This window comes from Nipponia nippon, unplaced genomic scaffold (assembly GCF_047370975.1).
Source record: "Nipponia nippon isolate SJK-2023a ecotype South Korea unplaced genomic scaffold, ASM4737097v1 scaffold_3, whole genome shotgun sequence".
Taxonomy (NCBI): Eukaryota; Metazoa; Chordata; class Aves; order Pelecaniformes; family Threskiornithidae; genus Nipponia; species Nipponia nippon.
The window spans coordinates 4,131,701-4,154,055 of NW_028262347.1; the positions used below are offsets into that span (position 1 = coordinate 4,131,701).

Below are 22,355 nucleotides of genomic sequence, written 5' to 3' on the forward strand. Positions count from 1 at the left end.
CAGGCCAGAGACCCAGATCCCCCCCACAACCTCCCATCCTCACAAACACCACAAATCTCCCCCAAACCCTTATCCCAATGAAAACATGAAATCCATCCCCAAACCCAACAAAACCCCCAAACCCAACAAAACCCCCAAATCCTCCCATCCCAACGAAAATCACAATTCCCCCCCCCCCCCAACCCTCCAGTTCCAACGAAACCCCCAAATCTCCCCATGGAGGCGGGGGGACCCCAAATCCTCCCTACCCCCCCATCCCGGTGATACCCCCAAACCCCCCCCATGCAGATGGGAACCCCAAATCCCCTCTACCCCACCGCACCCCGACGAAACCCCCAAATCCCCCCCCCCAGGTGGACCCCCCCCTCCATCCTTGCAGCCACCCTCCATCCCCAGCCTCCCCGCGGGTCCCGGAGGCGGAGGCGGGGGCGGGCCGGGGCCGCTGTGCACCTCCCCCGGCGGCGGGAGAAGGAGGAGGGCGGGGGGGGGGGACCGGGGCCGGGGCCGGGACCGGGGGAGGGCAGCGGCCGCCCGCCCGCCCCGCCGGGGAGAGAGCGCCGGGAGCCGCGGCGGGGACGGCCGCGCCGAGGCACCATGCGGGCACCGCTGCTGCTGCCGCTGCTCCCGCTGCTGCTGCTCGGTAAGTGCCACCTCCCCGGGCCCCGCACTCTTCTCCTCCCTCAGCTTCCCCGCTTTTTTGCTTTGCTTTCCTCCCCCCCGCCCCAAGCATCCCTCGCCTTTTCGCCTCCCCTCTTTTTGTTCCCCTTGCTGTTGTCTAGTTTGAAGGAAATTGGGCAGAACGGCGGAAAATAAACTGGGGGATGCTAAGTGCCCGCCTGCTTTATGAATCCAGGCTGATTAACCCTCTTATTTAGACACTAAGCACATCAAACCGTCCACAGCAGCTCAACTTGGGACGCGAGAGCCGCAGTGCTTGTTTCTTTATGCAACGGTATGAGCTAAACACGCTGCTTCTTCACTCCCTCATCCAGCTTCACAAAGCCCCTGGTCAGGGGTTTGGGCTCTTGCGAGACCAATGCACGAAGCACTGAGCCTCACAGCCTTCTTTTTGGGTCCCATCGAGCAATGGGAGACCTTTGGTTCAGTTTGGTACAGCCACTCTTGCAATGGTCCAGCACGCCAGGTGCTGCACGTACTGAACATGAGCCCTCGCCTCTGGTTCATGGAGGTAGCATGGGAAAAGAGGGGGAAAAAACTGATGGGAGACAGCAATTTTCTGATGGAAGTTGATGATGGAGCTGGCAAAAGGATAAACTTCTGGAGACCCCTCGCTCTGGGGCAGCTGTGGACGCATGTGGGATGGGGGCTGCATCCCGCTGGGGAGGTTTGGGTGTGGGAGTGGAAATGGTGCCTCGGGTCCTGCAACAGTGCTGGGGTTAAGGGTGCTGTGGAAACAGCTGTGGGCGATGCAGCGGGAGGGCTGGTTCTTCGGCAGGGTGTTTCGTTGGAGAGATGGCCGTAAACTGCACCAAAAAGTAGTGGGGAAAAGAAATGCACTGATTATTTTTGAAGTGAATAAAGGCAGGGAGGAGTGGGGCATTTCTTCCCTGTATTCAGAGAAGATAAGGAAGGGCGAAAAATAAAGTAAAATAAAGTAAAATAAAATAAAATGAAATTAAATAGGAGAAGGTGAAATCTTGCTCTGGGTCATGTCTCCCAGCGGAGCCTCTGCCGAGCTGAATGTGCTTTTATTCAAGGTAACAAAAGCTGGGGGACGCTCTGGAGGTAAAAGCACAAGTGGAGGCAGGGCTCTGGGATTTTAACTACGGGGTGAATTCACGGAGGTCCAGCTGAAATCTCCGCCTGCCGGGTTTTTTCCTGCTCCTCTCAGGACTCAGCAGCGGGGCTTGGTGTGCAAGCAGCTGTGAAGCCCCCATCTCCCCCTGACACCAACACAGGCTTTAAAACAGCCCATTAAAACTCAAGAAGATTCAGCCTCATTAATATTGGCATAAAGCAAGAGCTGTTAATGCAATTTTTCTTGTGCCAGCCAGAATTTAGCTGAGTTTAGCTGACTTTGCCTTCTCAGAAGGTTTTATTCTGGTTTTCAAAACGGAGTGATAAATATGCTGGGATTGGTACAAAACAGGCTTTTAGGGTAGGATGGTGGGGGGACCTGTTTCTGTAGCACTCAAGTGATCCTATTACATTTTTCTCAGAAATTCTTTGATTAAATCCTTCAAAACAGTGTTTTCTGCCATTAGTGCTGCTCTTAAGTTTTGATATAAGCTCCTTAGAGGAGCTTTTATGTTGCTCCCTGAGTATTGGCACCAGGATTTTCTTCCTTAGGGGCCAAAATAGGCATCCCTCCTTGCCGGGTGTTTGGGCTTGGAGTCCCAGCAGTGCTTACATCTAGGGCTGGTATTGGTGGCAGCCATCTGAGTTACTCAAAGCCTAGAGTTTGGGTTTTTTCCCCCCCTAAAATGGGAAGAAGTTGGGTTTGTAAGTGAAACTGTAAGATTTTTGGTATCTTAAAAAATAATAATTGGGATGGAGCCTGCGTGATTTGCTCTGTTTAAATTGGATGTGAAATGGGTGGGTGAGCAGGGAGTTGGGATTTCAGAGCGTGTTTTGGGGTGTCATGAGGAAGAAGGTGACAACATCGTATGTGGGGCAGAGCAGAATCGAGCCCAAGGTTGCTGAAGTTTTTAAAAGCAGCTATTTTGGGTACGGCTATTTCGCTAGAAATACTGGCTTCCAGGTTCACATCATCCCAACCCCCTGATTTTGCAGAGATCCCCCCTAATTTCCCCTACTGTAAATCAGAATAAAACCAGCCTCAGACAAGGCACAAGAGGTGCAGCAAATGTGACATCGGGCAAATAATATCTTTAAATTCAACCAGCCTGCAAGGGGCTCAGAGTTACCCATTACAGCATGTTGACAGAACATTTTATTTTATTTATTCTTTCCCCATATTAGATCTTCTATCCCACAGGGGTTTGATAGCAACATTGCATCAGGAAGAGAAAACCGATGCTTTTTATCCTCAGAGGATTAAAACCTGTCCTGGGGGCAAAAAAGGCAGGAAGGGGTTTTACCGGAGATCGGCCCTTTGCTTGGCTCAAAGCAAACCAAAGACTGATGGGTTTTAAATCCTTGTTGCCAAAACACCCCTTTTCATTCCCGGAGCTGTGCTGGCTCCGTGGTACTGGGAGTTCGTGTTTGTCCAAGACAGGCTGTCAAAGATGTGCATTTTTTAAAATCCATTTTATCCATTGAATACTAATCTTGACACAGGCAGGAGCAGGTAATTGGGGCCATGTCTACAGGAGGAGAAAAAAAAAATTGTTAACCGGAGAGTTTTAAAATTAGCACTGAAGCGGAGTGTGTCTTCTTATATATATTTGCTGTTGGAAGAACTTTGATAAGATTTTTGCAACCTTTCTGCAAGCCGTTTTAGCAGTGCAATGCCTTTGATTCCCCAGTGGCAAAGCAGATACAGTAATAATACTCCGTGGGTCTGTTTAGGAGGCTTAATTAAAGAATTGTTTGTAAAGCACTTGAAGATCCTTGGATGAAAGGAGCTGGAACCATGCAATACACCGATTTAATTCCACAGAGTTGCTTTAAAGGCTTATGATGAGGAGGCTGGTGATCATTCATGTTGGTGACAGGAGACCGGCTGGAAATATCTGTTCTCAGCATTTGCAGGGAGGCTGGGGTTGTGCTTTGGTTATTATTTGCCCTATAAATCATGCATTTTTCTCTCCCCATCTGCACCCTCTAAAAGACCTAGGCCTGCCAACACAAACTCTGGGGTATTTTGGGGCTCAGGTCATGGGATCTGATGGGGGTTAATTATAGCCAGTGAGGCTCCCTCAGGCTGTGCAATAGCACCTATGGTATTCTGGGTGTTATATCGCTATACGAGAGCAGAAAAGAGCTGTTGGGGTTTAGGTGCAGGACCGCATCCATCCCACCTGCTTACACCTGCCCTGAGTTTTGCCTCCTTCTCCCCGATGCTGGACTGGGTGGCCCCTTTGCCCTGTCCTCAAGGATCCACTGCAGCACCCAGAGCCCCTTGATGCTCTGCAGGGCCAGGGAAGATGGGGCAAGTGGGGCTTCATCCTTACAGGGTGATGCTCTGGAGAGGTGAGATCCTGCCATAACATCCAGCTGAGCTGCTCTGTGCTACAGGGGCTCAAGCCTCGAGCCCAGGTGCCTTCAGTAGCTACATCTCCAGGTGGTCGAAGCAGTAGGACTAAGCACATGGCAAACAATCCACTCACGGGCGTGCAGAAATTCCTCCTTCCCAGCTGCTGAGCGGATGGGGAGCACCACATAGGCAGAACTGTGCGGGTTGTGAGCCTGAGTATCCGTCTCACCTTCAGTCCTGCTCCCAGGCCGACAGACAGCCACCAAGAGCTGAACATCATAAGAGGGTTTGAACTTTGCAGGAATCCAGGTGGCCCGGTTTGGTCCATTCCCCGTGTGCAGGCATGTGAAACCTCACAAACCCTATGAAGTGTTTTCACATGCTTCTGCCAACTTCCTTGTCAAAAGCCTGTTTACGTGCACAGCTTCTTCCATAACTGGCCAATCTCCACCAAGGATGTTGTTTCTGAATTCTTGCGATGCCTGCCCTTTCCTTCTGAGAGCTCCTGACCAAACCTCGCTTTTTGTTAATTCTAAACAATGCACACAGCCATCTGGTATTTGTTGTTCTCCAGCTACCTGTGCTCACTTCACCACAACGCCCAGGGCTTCGCCGAACAGTCCATGTTGCAGAGAGCAGTGCCTTTGGTCTTAGGATTGCCAAGCAAATACACGGAGTCTTTCTCTTGCAGCGTGTGAGACAACCAAGTTTGACCCTGGTTCTGCACGGGGGTCTTGCAGGTCCTACTGCATGGTGGGGTTTGGGGATGCAACACCCACCTCCCCCAGAATCCTTTCTGTGTCCCATTGGGGCTTAACGAAAAAAAAATCCCCGTCTCTTTCCCTGAACTACCTGGTGTGATGGTGTCCCACCCCCCCCCTTCCCGAGTGAAGTGCTTTCTCCTGTTGTTTCTTTGTTATTTGGGAGGGACGGGGACAGTTCATCTGAGCTTCATCAGGTTTTAACGGCTCTAATTGCGTATTTGTCTGTTGTAGCGCTGGGCTGAAGCCTCGTGGTGTTTTGCTCTGAAGGTCCTTGAGGAATATGTAGATCCACTTCAGACTGGTGGGATGTGCTCTGCCCATATCACAACTCCAGTTTCGAGGTGCCTAAGCATTGGGACTAGCCTATATCCAAAAACATGTTACTTTTGAGCTAAACAGCCCTATCCAAGAAGGTAGACAGAGCTGGGGAGAAACAGATGATCTTCCTTGTTGTTGTACAAAAATCATATCTGATATGCTATGAACTGAAGTGCTGAAATGCTGTTTAGAGGACTGGCTGTGCCACAGTTTCTCTCTGTTTTGTATGTGTCTGCTTAGACTACATGCTGTTTGCTGGAAAGACCATGCAGTGAGTGTTCAGGGATGGGGAGATGCTCTCAGCTGGGGTCTCTGGGGCTGCTGCAGTACAAATAGCATCAACAAAGGTCTGGTGAGCAGGGGACTGCGATGCAGCAACAGCTTTCTGTGGCCAGAAGCAACCTGATGATGCTGCAAGGGGAGAATTCACAAGTCACATTTACATGGCTTTTACCATGACACCTAGTAAATTTGGAGCTCGACCCTGTGCTGTGATTCAGGAGTTGCTGAATTAGCACTGCTCATTTCTACCCCTTTACAATGTGGCCACCTGGGGCCATGCTGATGCAGTGGTATTTTTCTTCTAGCTAAACTTCCAGGTGACGGGTATCAGTGTCCTCACCTCCTTCCACAGCCAAGGGAGAAGGACGGGTTCCTTCAAGTATGACTTAGCCTGCTTCAAGTTAGCTGCTGGCTTTGAATTGCAAATAGTGCTAGAAATAGTGAGTGCCTGGGGGAGTCTTGGAAAACGCCAATAGTAATGTTACTGCCTTCTGGGAGTGCAAAGCTCTGTGGTGGGTTATTTGGGGGGAACTTCTTGAGGGTTGCATGAACATATTCACTTGACTTGAGCCATAGTGTGTCTCAGAGTCAGCCTTCGGTACCAACTATTGCTGAAAGCTGTTGGGAACCAGCAAATACCAGGATGCCCCATCAACCCTAATGAGGAAAAAAACCCTCTCTCCTTCAACAGATGGAGTGAAGTTGCTCCAAACTCCAAAGGCACCAATATCCTCCATTGATTATTTTGCTTATTGGGTCCCAAGTCTTCTTGATGAAGTTTTTCTCATCACTAAATGTGGCTGCTTTGCAAATCTTTGCATCTTTGCAGTGCACGCTGCTCTGCATGTTGCAGGCACCTTTTCTGTCCCGTAAATAATGTACATCTCATGGCTTGCTTGGCCACAGGCCAGGAGCGCTCGGCAGATGCCGGTGACAGGTTGGTGACAAAGTATTGCAAAGGAGACAGGGAAAATGCAAATGACTTATTAAAATTAACTCAGTGTAATGCCTCAACGCCTAGCATAGAGCAGAAGGGGTAATAAAGGAGAATGAGCCTTTATTTTGGGCACCAGGAATTCAGTGCTGCTGAAGCACCTGCTTTTAGATGCACACTCGCAATAAACCAGCTGCAGGAAGGCAACATGCCGGGTTGATATTTGGCTTTCTGCATGGCTCGACTTGTGTGTAATGCCCAAGGTCCCGTGTCTTGGTGCAGTGCTGGGGGTGGGTGGCAGCAGAAAGGGAATGGGCCTTGGTTTGGGCAAGCTGGGATGAGCTGCCTTGCGGAGGAAGGGAAAATTGGGGGACCTGGTGTTGCCAGCTCTTCTTCAATTGTAGGCAAGTTGCTTTTCCCTCCCACTGAAGGACCAAAGGTAATGCCACGTAGGTTCAGATACTTAACCAAGGTGTTTAAGGTTGGAACTGAGTTGCCCTTGAATCCAGCTGCTGTTAGTGGAGAGAGAGAGGAGCATCTTCTGAAGGCAATTCAGATGTTTCTTGGGATGATTTGACCCCTAGAGACGCTTGTCTCCGTACATGCTCCAGGGTCTGATGTTACACGAAAAACGTCCAGGATCTGCCCCTGGAAACTCTTATGTTGCATATCTGTATTTACTTAAAAACGTCAAAAAAGTGTGGGTTTCAGGATTTGGAAGAACTTCTTGGAGGTGGGGCAGGAGTATACCCTAAAGGCTGCAAAATGGAAAGGCGAATAAGAAGAACACAGTCTTTGGGTTTAAAAACCAAGTCTGTGTTTAAAGGCAGGTACAGGACAGATACCTTGGAAATAGACAGACGAGATCTGCCTTAAAACCTCCTCCAAAATGGAAAAGGTAATTTTATATTTCTGAGTTAGTCCCATTTTAGACGTTGCTTTGAGGTCTGGCTCATATTCTTATCATCCTTAATAAAAAATGGATTAATCCAGTGGCTTTTTCTCTGTCTTACAAGCTCTGTGTGCAGGGGGCTTTGCTCTTATGCCACGTGGCTCATGAGACTGGTGAAAGGGAGGAGGAAGGTCATTTTGCAGTGGAAGAATAAGGCCTTAGTTATTAATGGCAAAGGCTGAAATTTTCTCTCTCAGCCTTAATTGATTTTAGTAAATTTAACTGTAGGAGGAGGTAGAAATTGGCTTAGAGTTATTAAGCTGTAGTACTTAAAGATATATTAAATCTACTGTAGAAAAATGAGGAGACAACCTTGTCAGACATTTATTCTAAGTGGCTTCTGCTAGATACAGGCAAAGAGATAATGCCAGATTTCTAACTTTGACAAAGGGGATTTGAAAGAGTCTGCAGAAGGGTTTGGAGAAACTGTATTTGAGAAAGTCCTTCTTTGAAACCTAATAGCAAAGACCACTTTTTTTTTTTCTCCTCCCTGGAGTCTAAAGGCAGGAGGGTGAGATAAGACATTCCACCATGTACGCAAATGGGAAAAAAAATGGAAAAGTTTAAATGATACTGCTGCAGCCTACGGAAAATGGATAGCTCTCAGGGTGACTATTATATGCTGCTTATCAAGATACTGTATGCCTTGACTATGAGAAAGAGCAGAGTAGTTAAAGCAATGCATTGCGCTCCCCAGTTAGCAGTGGTTGTACTGGAATAGCATCAAGTAGCCAAGGTCCTGAATATATATATAGTATATATATAAATAGATATATCTACTAAATAAGCACAGTTGTCCTTGTTGGACATTTCTAATTTATTAAGCAACAGAAGAAATGTTTAAAGCACAGATAAAAGAAGCAAGTTTTCTGCCGGGTACTAGGCCAGCTAGTAAGAACCACCCTCAAACCAGGTTGTGATTGCACAATTCCAAAACCGGCATTCTCATTCATGCATTTTTTCAGCCATCTTCCCACTCTCTAGCTGCTGATGACCTGATTTGGTTTCAGAGCCTAAACAAGTAAAAATAACAAACAAACAAATAAGAATTTGTTCCCATGGGTTTCTCTTGGCAAAGTGGAGAAAGTAGCAACATGCAGTAAATGCATGAAATGACTCCCGCTTGTTTTGTTTTCCTTTTTTTTTATTTATTTTTTCTTTCTAATATTGGTTTAGTTTTCAGATGGATCAGTCCCCTGATCTGTTTTGACACAATGCTATGAAGTGCATTGTGCTCTCCACTGCCTCTTTCAAAGGGCACATGAATTTATGACAGATCAAAGTGATGCCATAAGAACACCAAAATCACTCGTGGCAATGAAAAGCTGGGTGGCAGCGATGCCTGTGCTGCCAATGAGATGAACCAGCAATTGCCGTGGGGCTCCCAGCAAAGTCTGACCCAGCCAAGAGACAACCGGTGCAAAACATAAGCAAAATGGGACACAGCATCGCATTGGCTGCAAAGCCGGCAAGTGAAAATCACACCCTTGACCCCATTTTTCAAGTGTGCAGGAGTTGTTAATCTCAGCCCACCATCACCTCCATGCTCACCCGAGCCTTGGGGTAATTCCCATGCCAAAAAAGCAATGATGAGAGATGCTGACCTTTTTGGCACAAGTGATAAATTTTCCTGTCCTGAGCAGTCATGTAGAATATCGTGGAAAAGTAAGTTTTGAGCTTATTACAACACCCTAGTATAGAAAATTATTTTGTTTCTTTAAATTTTTCCCAGACAGCTAAAAAAAGCCCTCAAGAATCTCAGTCTATACAATTTTGTAGGCTTCTAAGAGAGTTCCTCCTACCCATGAATGGTACCAATAAATCCCCGTTAACTGCATTCAACAGGAGAACGTCCTTTTTTTCTCATTAAAGCCTCACAAAGGGTTCAAAACCTCATTTTATGGCAGGGTGCTTTGATTTAAATTGATGTGGCTTAAATTATGAATTTTAATCACGATATAAAATATGGAAGAAGAAAGTCTTAATTTGAATGATTTGATTTTGATCATGTTTTTCATTTACAATTCATAGCTATATCCCTTAAGCAGGGCTGATTGTCCTTGGTCGCTCATTGTAAAACTTGGAGATTTACAGCCCACTCTTGCCTTTCAACTGTGTTTTCTAACCAGGTGGACACACTATGAACATGTTTGTTTAAGCAGTTATACAGCCTGCCACTGCTCTATTTTGATTTCTAATTTATGCATCTTTTAAGTCTTCCTTGGTAATGATGAATAATACTAATTTTGGGCTCATTGGTGGCAATCACTCTTCACTTGTAGAGGAAATTTCTGTTAAACTGACAGATGCAAAACGGCATTTAAAATTCCTTTAAGATACATCAAGTAACCAAGGGCCTGGATACCTAACGCATAAACTTTTCAACATACTTTTGAGTTTAATGCTAAGCAATTCATTGAGCAAATCTCAAGTGTCAGTCTTTGATGGAGTTAGTGACTGAAATGAATTGTTTCGTGTCCCTCGAGGGTTTTGAATAAACAGGAGTCGTTCTCTTAAAACTCACTTTTACTGTTCAAAATGGGAGAGGAAGCAATTTTATTTTTCAGCTGCCAGTTTCCAGTTGTTTTTGCAGCTTAGAATTAACTATTGACGGAGTGGCTGAATGTGTCTCTCCTTGATCTGCAGAGGGACTTTAAATGGCTAGCTGAGGTTTAACTTTTGGCCATCTAACTGAAGGCAGAAGAACCCCACACTTAGTGTCTGGATACCCAGGATATCTGCCCATAGTGTGGGCAGACAGGAATTAAAGGAAAGCAAAGCAAGAATTAATGAGGGTTTGTTTAACTGGCTGCCCAGTTTTCATGTCACATCCAAATCCAGTCCCATTTAGTGTTGGAAAATCCAAGTTCCCCAAGTGTCGTGTGTGTCCTGGTTGGGTTTAGTCCTGCTGCAATATATTTAATTTTCTTTTTGGTGCTAGATGTTAAAATTTGGCCTTTCACAAATTAGAAGGAGATTTGGCCTCGATGGATTGTGGCCCATGGCAGTGCATACACCCTTTCCCAATGGGACAAGGCCAACTTGGAGCAATCCTTCTTGTGTCCAGGAAAACAATGTAGCCTAGCAGATCCTGGTGGACCTCCATCCATCCACACTGCATGCCTGTCATGGGGGTCTGGGGAAGATGGTAGTGATAAACTCAATTTCCCCTCTTCTTTCCAAAGTAAAACACTATTAACAGACGATTCTGCAAAGTCCGGTGGAGCCTGGAGCCTCTCATTCAGTCTATGTAGATGTATCTCCTTGCTGATCCTACAGGAGAACATTTTCTCAAACAGGCTTGACAAATAAAACACTGCTGTTTAAGGCAACAAACATAGGGCAAAAAAAAAGAAGGAAAAAGTCTTGACAACTGACACATTCCTGGTGCAGTGCCTTTTACTCCTCACCATAGGAGGCCCTTCATGGGGCCTCCCCATGAAGAAATGGGGACATCTTAATTAGGCAGGAAGCTGCCAAGAGCAATCATTGCCATCAAGATGATTGCAATTGCCACTCCTGCCATCACTGCTCTACACATAGCCATTACAGCAACTGGGGTATCACCTCCATGGTGAAGACACATCTGCTTCTGCTACAACACATCAGTTAAGGCTGGTAAAGTTGTCTGATATGCTGCAGTTAAGCCCAGCTCAAGGTGGAGCATGCACTAACATCATTCAGATCCTGGGCCAGATCCTGCAGCCCTCACTCTGTGTTTAGTCAGGCCAAGTCCCTCCTAGGCTGTTGTGGGGAGCAATATCACAGCATGGCCATGCCCCAGAGAAGCTCTGCCTTGGGGAATGGTTCTCAAAGTCTGGCCTATAATTTACCATCTCACCCAAACCCCCTTTTTCTGTGAGGTTTTCCAACAAGGAGAAGGTCAATAGCAGATGGGGTAGTATTAAGCAATTCCTAATGAGGGCAAGGATGACCAATACAACCACCACTGTGGTCTGCACAACCAAGCCACAAAGCTTGTCACCCATCACCATCCACATTCCCTATGTCAGTGTTCCTCATATTAAATCATGTTTTCAGCTGCTGGATGATGCTTTAGGGAAGCCAAGTTGGGAAAAAAATGCTTTTCTTTGGGCAAAGGAAGTAGCACAACAAGAAGAAGGGCGGACTGGTGGGAGGGGGGCGGTGAAAAGTGGGCATGTAAGGTTGGGTTGGCAGCAAGAGAAGTAGGGGACCTCATGGTCAATGTACACTTTGTACAGTCCTTTATGAATCCCCTTTATGAAGGGGCAGGGCGGGAAATGCAGAAGTCCAAACTGATGGGTTGATAAAGGAAAGAGATGGGTTTTTTGTTTAAAAAAAAATCCATCTCTTTTGTGCTCCCACCTGTGAAGCCTGGCCATAGGTAGTTGACAGCAGCACAGGGTGAAGTTCTGGGGGTTTTAAAGGGATTTTGGTGGCACAGCCAACCCAAGAGGGAGCAGGGCTGTCCGTCCCTTGATCACATTAGAAACGGAGATTACGGCGTCTCATCAGCATCTCTGATGGAAGAAAAGTGCCTCAGCCCCGTCAGCAGCTCCTGCTCCTGTAGGACACTCCGCATGTACTCCCTGGCCAGTGCAGAAGCTCCTGTCATTGCAGGACACAGCATGAACAACTGGATAGGCATCAGGATCGGTGCGGAGCCCCAGCATGGTGCTTACTGGTGGGAAAGTTGGGGGGAACCGTGGAGAGCTGGTGCATTTTGGACAAGAACAAAAGCCAAGTTCTGGCGTGGTGGTTGCTGAGGTCCTGCAGCATACAACTCTGCATCTCAGCTATGCTCTCATGCAGAAAAATCCTGATAACAGTCCTGATAAGAACCTGCAAAAAGCTCCCCCAGAAAAAAATGTCAGGAAACCACCAAAAGAAGAAGCTGCACGTGCCTTGCGGATTTGATGAGAAATACTTGGGGGATAGCCGTGCCAAAGGAATGCCGGCTATTTCAGGGCTGTATTTGTGTTTGAGCTGGCGGATGAGGGTTGCAGCTCTCTGCTTTGTCTTCCGTGAGACTGTTTTGCGTGTCTGGCGGGACGGCTCCAATCTGATTAGGAAGGGGCTCGCCCAGGGCGGGTGGCAGCCATGCAGGGAGGTAAGCTGCTTTCCCTGGGAGCAGGCACCGGGGGCTGCCCCAAGCCAGTGAACATGGCCCAGCTGGCCTTTTAGGGAGGGTTTCCCTATAATCCAGCCCAGAGGCAGTTTTGGGGCAGGGGTTTATCTGTCTCTTGACTGGGAAAATTGGTAGCCTGAGGTGCTGGAAGAAAGGGGCTGATAATGCAGATGGGTGAGGGGGACCAGGGCTAGGAAACCTCTGCAGGCGAATTGGCTTTGAAGCTGGTTTTTGGAGAGCGCTCTTAGGATCGTACTTTATTTATTTATTTACTTCCATCCTGAAGGCTGACGCTCATCACAGTGGGGAGCTTGGGGAAGGGAAGAGTAAGAAATGTGCAACCTGCGAGCTATTTCTGCAAGGATTCCAGCTCGGTCTGAGCAGAGGCACGCACCCCATCGAGGGATAGGAGAGAGCAAGGGTTAATAAGATTTTGCCTCTGCCCAAATCTGACAAGAGCAGATGCTCACAGCCTGCCTCTGAAGTAGGTAAAGGTATTCCTGCCACAGGAATTTGTTTTGTAGAGGCAGAGAAAGACCCTCAGATCTCTCAGCTCCTGTTTTAAGCAACAAGACTGCTCTTCACTGAAATGGACAGATGTGTGCGAAGTGCCTGTGGGCAGATTTCCCATATTTCTCCCCCCGAAAGGCAGGGAATGGCTTGTTATAGCAACTTGCTGCCACCTGGACTTCTCAGGTCTTCCCAAAGTCAAAGGGTTACAAATTGTCCCAGCCCTGTTCAATCCATGGCTGTTGCCATGAAACTACCAAGAGTGGGGAAAGGAGGAGCCCTCTCCTTGATAATATAGGTTAGGAATAATGCATTTGTTTCGTAGCGATAAATAGCAGCTTTTGGATCTGGTTGGATCAGGATTTGAGCCAGCTTCCCAGGGGTGAGAGTCTGTGTGTGCATGCAGCAGCACAGTGCTGAACGTCCTGGTGCTGTAACTGATCTCCACTGCAGGTGCGTTTGGCCCTCCATGCATCTGGGCTGTTTGCAAGATGAGGATTTGCTCCACTTCTTGCTTTTTTCCAACACGGTTCTGCTCCCCTTTGGGAGAGCTGGTTCAAATCCTGCAGCAGCAAAGGACTTGGCCATCTGCTGCATCCATAGTCTCAAAATGCAATGCCTGGCTTCCAGCATGCGTACCCTATTTCTTTGGCCGTTGTGCTGTGCAGAAGCTTGCTGGGCAAAGGACCTGAATCTGTTGTTTTGCATCATTCGAGCATTTCAGCCTCTCATCCGTGACACTGTGGCCCACATAGAGAGGTCTGGGTACTGGAAGGAACCGGTGATGGACAGGCAGAGATGTCCCAGCTCACAGGGACCAGGAGCACGCTTGCACCAGAGAGCACTGTCTGGAGTAGATAGGCTTGCTAGTTATTAATTATTTAAAGCAATAATACAACAATCATTTAATGAGAGTTATCAATAAGCATTGCTAAAAGTCGCTGTTCGCTTTTGATGCCTCAGCTCTTTCTTGCCTCCATGGTCAGCAGCCTCAGGCCTTGATTTCTGAGAGCTGCCCTGACTGGAGTGAAGGAGCATTTTGCCCAGATAATAATTTTCAGAGACATCTGGATGAGATTGGGCTCAGGGTAACAGGAGGGTCTTTGTGCACATCTGATGGTGCTTCTCCGAATGTGGATTTGAAGTCCGCGTAGGGATTTTTCAGTTGTCTCTTCTGCCTTTCTATAATCAGGGATGTTGGGTTTTTGGCATCTCATAGAATAGGGTAGTTTTTGCAGCAAAGCCATGCTTTGATTTGGCAGTGATCACTTGCAAACATGACAGGGCTGTTCACATAGCTGCAGCCTTCACCAGTGTAGCACATCCCCAACATGGGGCTGCGTTTGCTCTCCCTCCCCCTCCCTGTACCTCCCCCCCCCAGCTCCAGGATTACAACCAGCAGCACCCACTGAATCCCAGTTCAGTGCCCTGCCCCTCGCTCTCCTCTGCTCTGCTAATGGCTTTCTGCGGGTCCCATCATGGACCTGACCCGCAGTCCCTACCCTCTCCTCCCGTCTCCAACTCCACTGCCACTCCAGCTCAGTTTTCTAAAGGAAATATCCAAGCTGATGTGTCAGAGTTTCACTGCTGAGCCAAAAGCGAGATCCAGTCTCTGCCGTCCCAGGAGCAGAGTAATTTGGATATTACCGCGAAGCCCAGCCCCGCGTTCCCCTCCTTCACCCAGAGCTGCTGGTCACCTCTCTGGGTCCCTTCCAAGGTGGGAGCCCAGTTTGAGGTTTGTAGACCTGCCGGCCTTTCTTAGGAGAAAGGAGAATGATTAACAGCAGGGAGGGGATGCAGCTCCTTCCTTCCTGCTTCCTTTGCTCCCTTCCCTTCCCTTGCCCTGCCATGGCCTGCCCTGCGGCACGACCGCCAGACACTGCCCTGGAGAGAAGGGTTTTGGTGGCAGGGAGATGTCAGTGAAGCCCTGAGCTTAAAAGGTGACACAGGCAGGGTTTTTTTTTCCATCCAGATCACCTGGGTTGTAAGTGCTGCAAGCTTTCCATTACATACCATTTAGCATTTTCCTCCCTACCCAGTGAGTCTCTTCATGCTCAAACCCACTACCTGTCCAGGGAACAGACGCTGAGTTTTTTGGGGAGTTGAATATGATCACCGTTGCATGCTATATTTATATTATATATTATTATATTTTTTTGCTGGAATTTCTCAGCACGCAACCGTGCCATTAAAACCAAACGCAGCCTGCTTGCACTGAGTGCAAAGGGCTGCATCCCCGACCCGGTGACATCCCACAACTTCCCATGCTCTTCTGCTCAGCTGTAACCACGCAGGAATCCCTCTTCTTGCTGGGCTGCTGGGTGGACAACATTGTTCCCCTATTGAGTCATAACAATGAGGTCATTGGGCTGGAAAGACAATATCATTCAACAGCCAAGAACCCAGCTGGCTGGTCCCGGTTGTGTCTCATCTCCTGTGACAAAGCCACATTTAATTGACTAATTAAAGCCGTTGCAGGCTCCATCTTGGAAGGGGTGACCAAAATGTGCATTGTTCTTCGTCAGCATTAAGTCAGGCCAGTTGGCTGACTAATAGGCGAGCCCCTTCTTCCTTCTCCACCTTGCTACTTGCTGCATAGGCCTAAATTCCTGGTCCTGGCAGTGGAAAAACCTCCTCAGAGATGTGCCACCATGTGTTTCAGAGCAAGCTAACTGCTTGAATGACGACCCAAGGACCTCAAGAGAGCCCACCTAAAGCCCACTCTGCTCCAACGTGACTCAGCTCAAACCACTTTGGGATGGCCTTTCTGCATTGCCATTGAACCTGCTGTTGGACACTTGATATTTTGGGTTCCCAGCTCCCATAAGACTTTGATATTGCACCTAAACCTATGGCATTGGGGTGCTCCTATACTTTGTATACCCTACAAGGACAATTTGCCTGGCCCACACACCCAGTGGCTGGGCCAGCTTCAGCCCAGGACTGGCTGTGGACCAGTGGCATTTTTCTGCCCACTTATGGGACATCTTTCCCTTTATGCACCTTTTGGGTGGTGTAGGCAGGGTGCCCTCAGCATAAGCAGAAAGCAAGGAAATGTCCAAGTACTGGCAAGCTATATGTCCACAGTAAATCTCTGCTTCCTTCAACTGAATGCTCCTGCAGTGCCGGGACCTTCACCACTCTCTGAATGAAGATGGTTTGAGCCCTGAGACCAGTGGGCAGTTCTGCTCTCCACATTTCTTGCTCTTATTGCTATTCCGAATAAGATCATCCTGTAAATAGTGAATAAATATGCCCTAAGGGACTTCTCAGGATAAATGCTGTTTCGTGCCACTGGGTTGCCATTTCCATTAAACTTTCAATTTTTTTCCTGCCCACAATGTGATTGTCTTAAAATCAGATTGATCTTCTTTTTGCTGCCCAGGCCCAGCTGAGCAGGAACGCTGGGTGTATGTTTACCGCGGCTGGTGTCCCAGCCCTTAAGCACAGCAGCCGCTTCTTTTGAAGAACATACAAAGCAAGGAAGAGGAGCAATTGTTTGTGAGGAAGTTAAACCATAATGTAGTAGACTCCCATGGGGATTACTATTAGTAATTATTTGTATTGCTCTGGCACCCAACCAAGGTTGGGGCCCCGGTTAGCAAGGTGCTGGACTAGCCCATAAATGAAGACAGCTCCTCTATCTGAAATCTATCCGCTCTTGCATGTAAAGACAGGGGAAATTGAGGCAGGGAGAGGTTAAGAAACATAACCAGGGTTGTTTCAGAGGGTTGTGGCTGAGCAAGGATGTGAGCCAGCGCATAGTCCTTCCAAGAGCATCCTTCCTCTCTGGGGGGGAAATAGGTAAGGCTCCTCTACTTGTGCTGCTTACAGATACATATAAGAGGCCACTGGGTAATAAATTTGCTGTGCTGGAGAATGCTGCGCTAGGGCAGTACTGGAAAAGATCATCTCTCACTGTTTGTGCCTTTCATCAGTGATTCCTGTGATCATGTGTGGTTTTTCAAGGAGGGGAAGAGCAGGAGCTGTTGAAGAACAAAAGTTCTTCAAAAGGAAACTGAGTCCCAGTGCTCTTGAAAAACAAAATAAAACAAAGTTTTAAAATGGATATTCTTTTTCTGTAAAACCATCTGTTTCAGGAGAGTTAAATAATGAGGCAATTATGAATTTGCCAACAATAGAAGTTGATCAGATTACACAGCCTGTAAAGCCAGATCGTCACTGGAGCCATTTGGTGGGAAAGAAACTCTGTGCCAGACAGTCTTTAAATAGTTTTGAATAGGAGGGAGGGTTAGCTGTGTCCTTCCCTTCCTAGGCTCTCCCCACCTAAAGAATAGCACCGAGCCTCCTGCCAAGTCCGCTGTGTCCAGTCAATGCCCGAAGGCTCAACTTGCATGCACAGCTATATAAATATATGTAGGTGCATACGTATATGCATGTGTATATATAGAGCTCTGAATTATCCGGGAAGACCCCACCCTGAGGGAGGTGTGGGTGGGGAGCTGAAGTAAAAAAGGTGGGATCCAAAATAGCACCAACACACAAAGGATCCCAAGGAAATGTGGAGCCCTCCTTGCGGCATTAACAGGAAATCTCTGGGCTTCTGGCTCGGTAACCTCGGCTAGCCAAGGTCATGGGGGACTGATCACAGCAGAGGGATGGATCCTGCCATCCAGCTTGGCTCTTCTGCAAAAACACGGGGTGACGGGTGTGTGGTGGCAGCTTTTATGTCAGTGAAGGTTTGCAGGTGTCCCAGTTGTGCCAACAGAGGAACCTGTTTCCAGCATAGCCTGAATGAGCAGCAAAGCAGATGGCACTGGGGAGTGGGTGTTTAACAAGGAATCACCCAATATTTTACTTAGAGAAGATGCGATACTTGAGGAGGTCACCAGTGCCTCTTGGAGGTGGCTCCTACATCACTTGGTATCACCTGTGTCTTTATCCACTTCACATCACAGCACCTTTGAGTCTCGATGGACCACAGAGCACAGAATCATAGAATATCTTAAGTTGGAAGGGACCCATAAGGGTCATCCAGTCTAAGATGTGTTCAGCTCGTTGTCTTTCGGTCCATCCTGGCTTGGTCGTGGGTGATGCACCGATGGACTGGGGGAGGCAACATGACTCACGACCCCGAAAAGGTTAAAAATAAAGTTGCTGGCTGGAGGGCGTAAATTTGGGCTGACTGGTGACTCATCAAAGGTGCTGGGCACACAAAGGAGGGTGAGGCTTTGGGTCTTATCGCCTCCTCACCATCACTTTTCCGTGGCAGGAGCAGGCAGAGGCTGTTGCAGGAGGGCAATTCCTGCTGTAAATCGTCGGGGGAGGTGGGGAGGAAAGGGAGGTGCAAGAAGCAGGGGGACAACGGTTTGCAAGGCCACAGCAGTGCTGTGTGCCAGCACAAACTGACCTTCCAGTCACCCATCTCCATTTCGTTTCCCCTTGCACCAGAGCTGCCTGTGACCAGGCTGAGGTCTCCTTATTCCTTTAGGTTTGGAGTCTCTCCTCTTGTTTTCTGCCCCTTAGGGCTGCAACTTGGATGTCCTCCGTGCCAGGCCTCCAGCAAGGGTCAGCCTCCAGCTGAGGTTGGCATCCTCAATTTTTGATGGCACAAGTTTGGGCATTAGATCCCTTCTGCTAATGCCAGCTTTAATGCCCCTCTGTGGTCTGACTTTGTTGGGCTATGAAGTCCCAAAGAAGGCAATAGTCCCTATTTGGGTTTGGGGTTGATTCTCTCCCTTTAGGAAGAGCCCCTGCCACAAGAAGGGGCATATTTCCTCCACTCTCCTTCCTTATTGCAAGAGTTAGTGTGATTCTTATAAAAAGGGGATTTTTTTTGGCTGCAAAACCTACCCACAGGAGACCTGCTCATTTGTCCCTTTGAGACACCCTTGTGGCCCTCATCTCTCATGGATACAGTCTAGACACATTGCTGATGCACGGCGCCTAACTTGAGTGACATTAGATGTGACAGCTCTTCCCCAGCGTTGGCCAGCTGGCAGAGTTTCAGCCAGCAGGATGAGTAGCTCAGGGCCAACTCCTTCCCCACATTGCTCAGTATGAACCCAAATATGAAACCAGCCAGCTGGAGAGGAGGGTGGGGCGATGAATTTGGTCTCCCTGTGCCACCCAGCGAGGCTGCTTCTTGCTGTGGATAGGCAAGCCCACCTCACCTCTCTGTCCACTTGCCTGTCCTGTCCTAGAAGACAGTAAACAGTGGATGGACCCCACTGCCTGCTGCACTGTGCACCCACTCCCCAGTCCTGTGGTGTGGTCTGTCCACTGTCTTCTTGTTGTCCTGCCTTTTTCCATGACAAAAACTGAGCAAATAGCAAGACCTGCTGATGTGATGTCAAATCTGACATTAATCAGAGGTTTCCATGTCCAGGAATCAGGAAAGGCCAACCTCAGCTGGGGAGGCAGGTGTGCCCCATCTCTGGTGGTTGGTCAGTGCCAGTGCCAAATGCGACATTTCAGGGCTTGTTTGTGTGGGGACCATCACCAGATTTCTCCTGAATTAACTTTCTTAAACTGCATCACCTCCCCCTTGTCGGCTTTCAGAGCTAAGGAGACTTTAATTTGATTTAACCTACTTCATTTTGGCTAAATGAAATGAGGGTTGATTTAAAGCCGAACAAGAGTGGCCACCTGGTGGGTTGTGTGCACTTTGACTAATCCACTCTGAAATCATACCTTCTTTTAATTTTAGATTAATTTTCTTGAGTACCTCTCTGTAGACAAGCCATCAGGCTGAATAAAAATCATTCCTGCCTCAGGGGCTTATGTCCTCACTCCTTCTCAAGTTGTCTGGAGTAGTCCTCCAGGAAAAGCCAGCAAGGGATGATTCATCTTTCCGGGGTGAAAAGCAGGAGAAGGAACTTCTGCTCTGTCTTAATGAATAAATCTGTCCCCCAAGTTGTCCCCATGCACCAAGCAGCAGCTCTGGGCTGGAGAAAGGAGATCAGGTCTCCAGGAGGGGCTGCTGTGATGTGACAGTTCAGCCCTCAAGACCAAACCGGTGGCTTTGGCCAAGCAGCTCGTAACGTTGGCTTCCCTGAAGGTCTCCTTCCCACCACCTTGCTGCTGAAGTCAATTCATGGGCCAGCCTTCAACCCTCACTGAAGAGAGGTGGTGAAGCTGGGCAGTCCCCTCATGGAGTCAAGGTGGCATTGCCAATCTGGTAGTCTTAGTGTCTCGGTCCTCCCTGTGGACCTGGGATTCCTCTCCAAGTTCAGACAAATCTAGGCTTTTAATCTATTTACTTTTTTAAAAAAACAGGCTTTTTTAGCACTCATGTTCACAGACAAAAGCCTGAAAGAGTATCTTAAAGACTTACAACATCAAAGTTATACAAGAAGAATGCCAAATGTTCAGTGTATAACAAAGTCGTGTGGTATTATGGCATTCCTGTGATTTTCAGTGTCATTTTGATTCACAGCCGCTGTTTAGGGCCAAAGGTAGCTGGGCTTTACCTTACTGCAGAGTGACTTTTGTGGCCCATTACTCAGTGTAAACCTTGAGTTTCTTCCAAAGTCCCAGGGTGAATTTTGCCGAAATAGAGGGGTCTCAGTACTAAACGTACCAGACATCATGTCCTTCAGTCAATGGGAGATTGATGTTTGCTTGATACGGGAGTAGGCTGTACTGCCACAAATCTTGCTTTGAAGCAACAAGGTCATCAGAGGATAACTCCACGCTAACGGCACAAAGGAGGCAGGAGAAGGGCAGGAGCGTGGCTATGCTCTGTGCTTTGGAAGGTCCGGTTGGGTTGGGACGTGCGGCTTTTTTGGCTCATGCTCCGCACGTTTCCGCTCCAGCAGCTCTGCTACCATTTCCTGCACGATGGGGCGTTTCTGTTCGGGCTGCAAAGAGTCCCCGGTTCATTTTGCAGCCTGGGAAAGGTGCAGGGCTGGAGCCGGGTCCCTTATAAATCCCATCAGCCCCCAGTGGAAAGAGGATGTTTCCAGGCTCAGTGATGAAAAATGTCTGGGGGTGGTGTGGACAGAGGTGTGCATATGTGTCTGTGTTTGTTTGCCTCCTTGACAACCTCGTGTGAAGGATTTCAGAGCCTTAGTTTTCCACATTGGTCTTCCTGTCTGCTTTTGATTATTTTTTTTGTCCTTCCCTTCACTTCTTAGATAGCTACCAACTTTCAACGGGAAGAGTCGTGGAGACACAATCCTAAATAGGGTGTCCTGTGTTTATCCATGAGAGGCTGGACTGGTGCTTCCTCCCACCACTGGAATCCCTCGCCTCTGGCTGGAGCTGGCCATGGGATGGAGCATTGCCTGGGATGGACCAGTTGGGTCCATTTGGGTGAAAGATGCCTCTGATCACAATTTTCTGACAATAGCCAGTTCAAGGAGAAATTCAGGAGAGGTCCAAGCATGGCATGGAAGACAAGTCAATGACAATGTTTTTGAGAAGATGGGAGTGAGGAGTGCTGAGATACTTCTGCCCCCTCAAACCCACTGTCTGGTCATTAATTAGAACCCATTTCTGCCTCTCCAAATGTGGTGTTTAGAGGGACCAAGGGAGCGAGGAGGAGATGTGTCAGGGCTGCAGGGGAAGAGGAGTGTGTCCAAGTGGGGAGACATGCCTTGGGATGATTACTTTTAATATTGTCACACTTCCAAATGAAACAGCAGACGAGCTGAGCTGGCTCAAACACTTGCAGAAAGAGCTGATGGGGAATTTGTTAATGAAGCAGGTTTCTCCTCAGAAAATGCCAGTTCATCAGAACCTGGATTTTGGGGATGTGTGTTGCAGTCCTGGCAGGAAAGGCATCTCAGGCTGCAGATGGGTTTCTTGGTCGAAACCAAGGAAGTTTAAAGGCTCCCATGTGAATAAAATAAAGCGAGGCAGATCTAACAGGAGGGACGGAGAGCCCGAAGCTTGCATGTGGTTTGGTTCAAGTCCTGCTCTCTGAGCTTCAGGGTTACTTCCACTGGGTAAAACAGGGACAACTTAAAATTTTCCCAGGTCCAAATTAAAGCAGAGAGGCTTTTGGCTACTGTAGGGATGTGAGTGACTGCAAAATCCTGCAGACTGATGAGTCCTCAGGTGCTGCGGGGACGTGCCCCAAATCTCCACCCAAGGCTTATGTCCAGGATGGCAGTGCAGCCATTCAGGAGGAAGCCCTGGATGCTCCTCTCCATCTGGAGATGGAGCAAAACCCCTCAGGGCTTGAAGCACATCTGTTTTTCCCCTCCATGTCCAGCCAGTAAGGGCTTATTGGGTAAGTCCTTCAGGACAGAGGCTGCGGCTGCAGGTTCATTTCATTTGACAGCAAAGAAGATGACACTTGTCAGTATTATCGCCTTGATTTCGCTTTCACTTGCATACAAGATCTAAACAGCACCAATCTGAAGGTCTTTTCAATAGAGCCTTTTCACAGTGAGGTA

General features: G+C 48.1%; 1 protein-coding gene across 2 annotated transcripts in view; it reads left to right on the forward strand.

Moving 5' to 3' along the window:
* The first annotated feature begins 509 nt into the window (after positions 1-509).
* The window catches only part of PODXL (podocalyxin like), a 46,688-nt gene continuing 24,842 nt past the window's right edge, over positions 510-22,355 (forward strand). For both annotated transcript variants that reach the window (XM_087766964.1, XM_087766965.1), the window contains exon 1: positions 510-640. In XM_087766964.1, the coding sequence (XP_087623090.1) occupies positions 595-640 (46 nt within the window). In that variant the 5' untranslated portion in view covers positions 510-594. The remainder of the gene's footprint in view (positions 641-22,355) is intronic.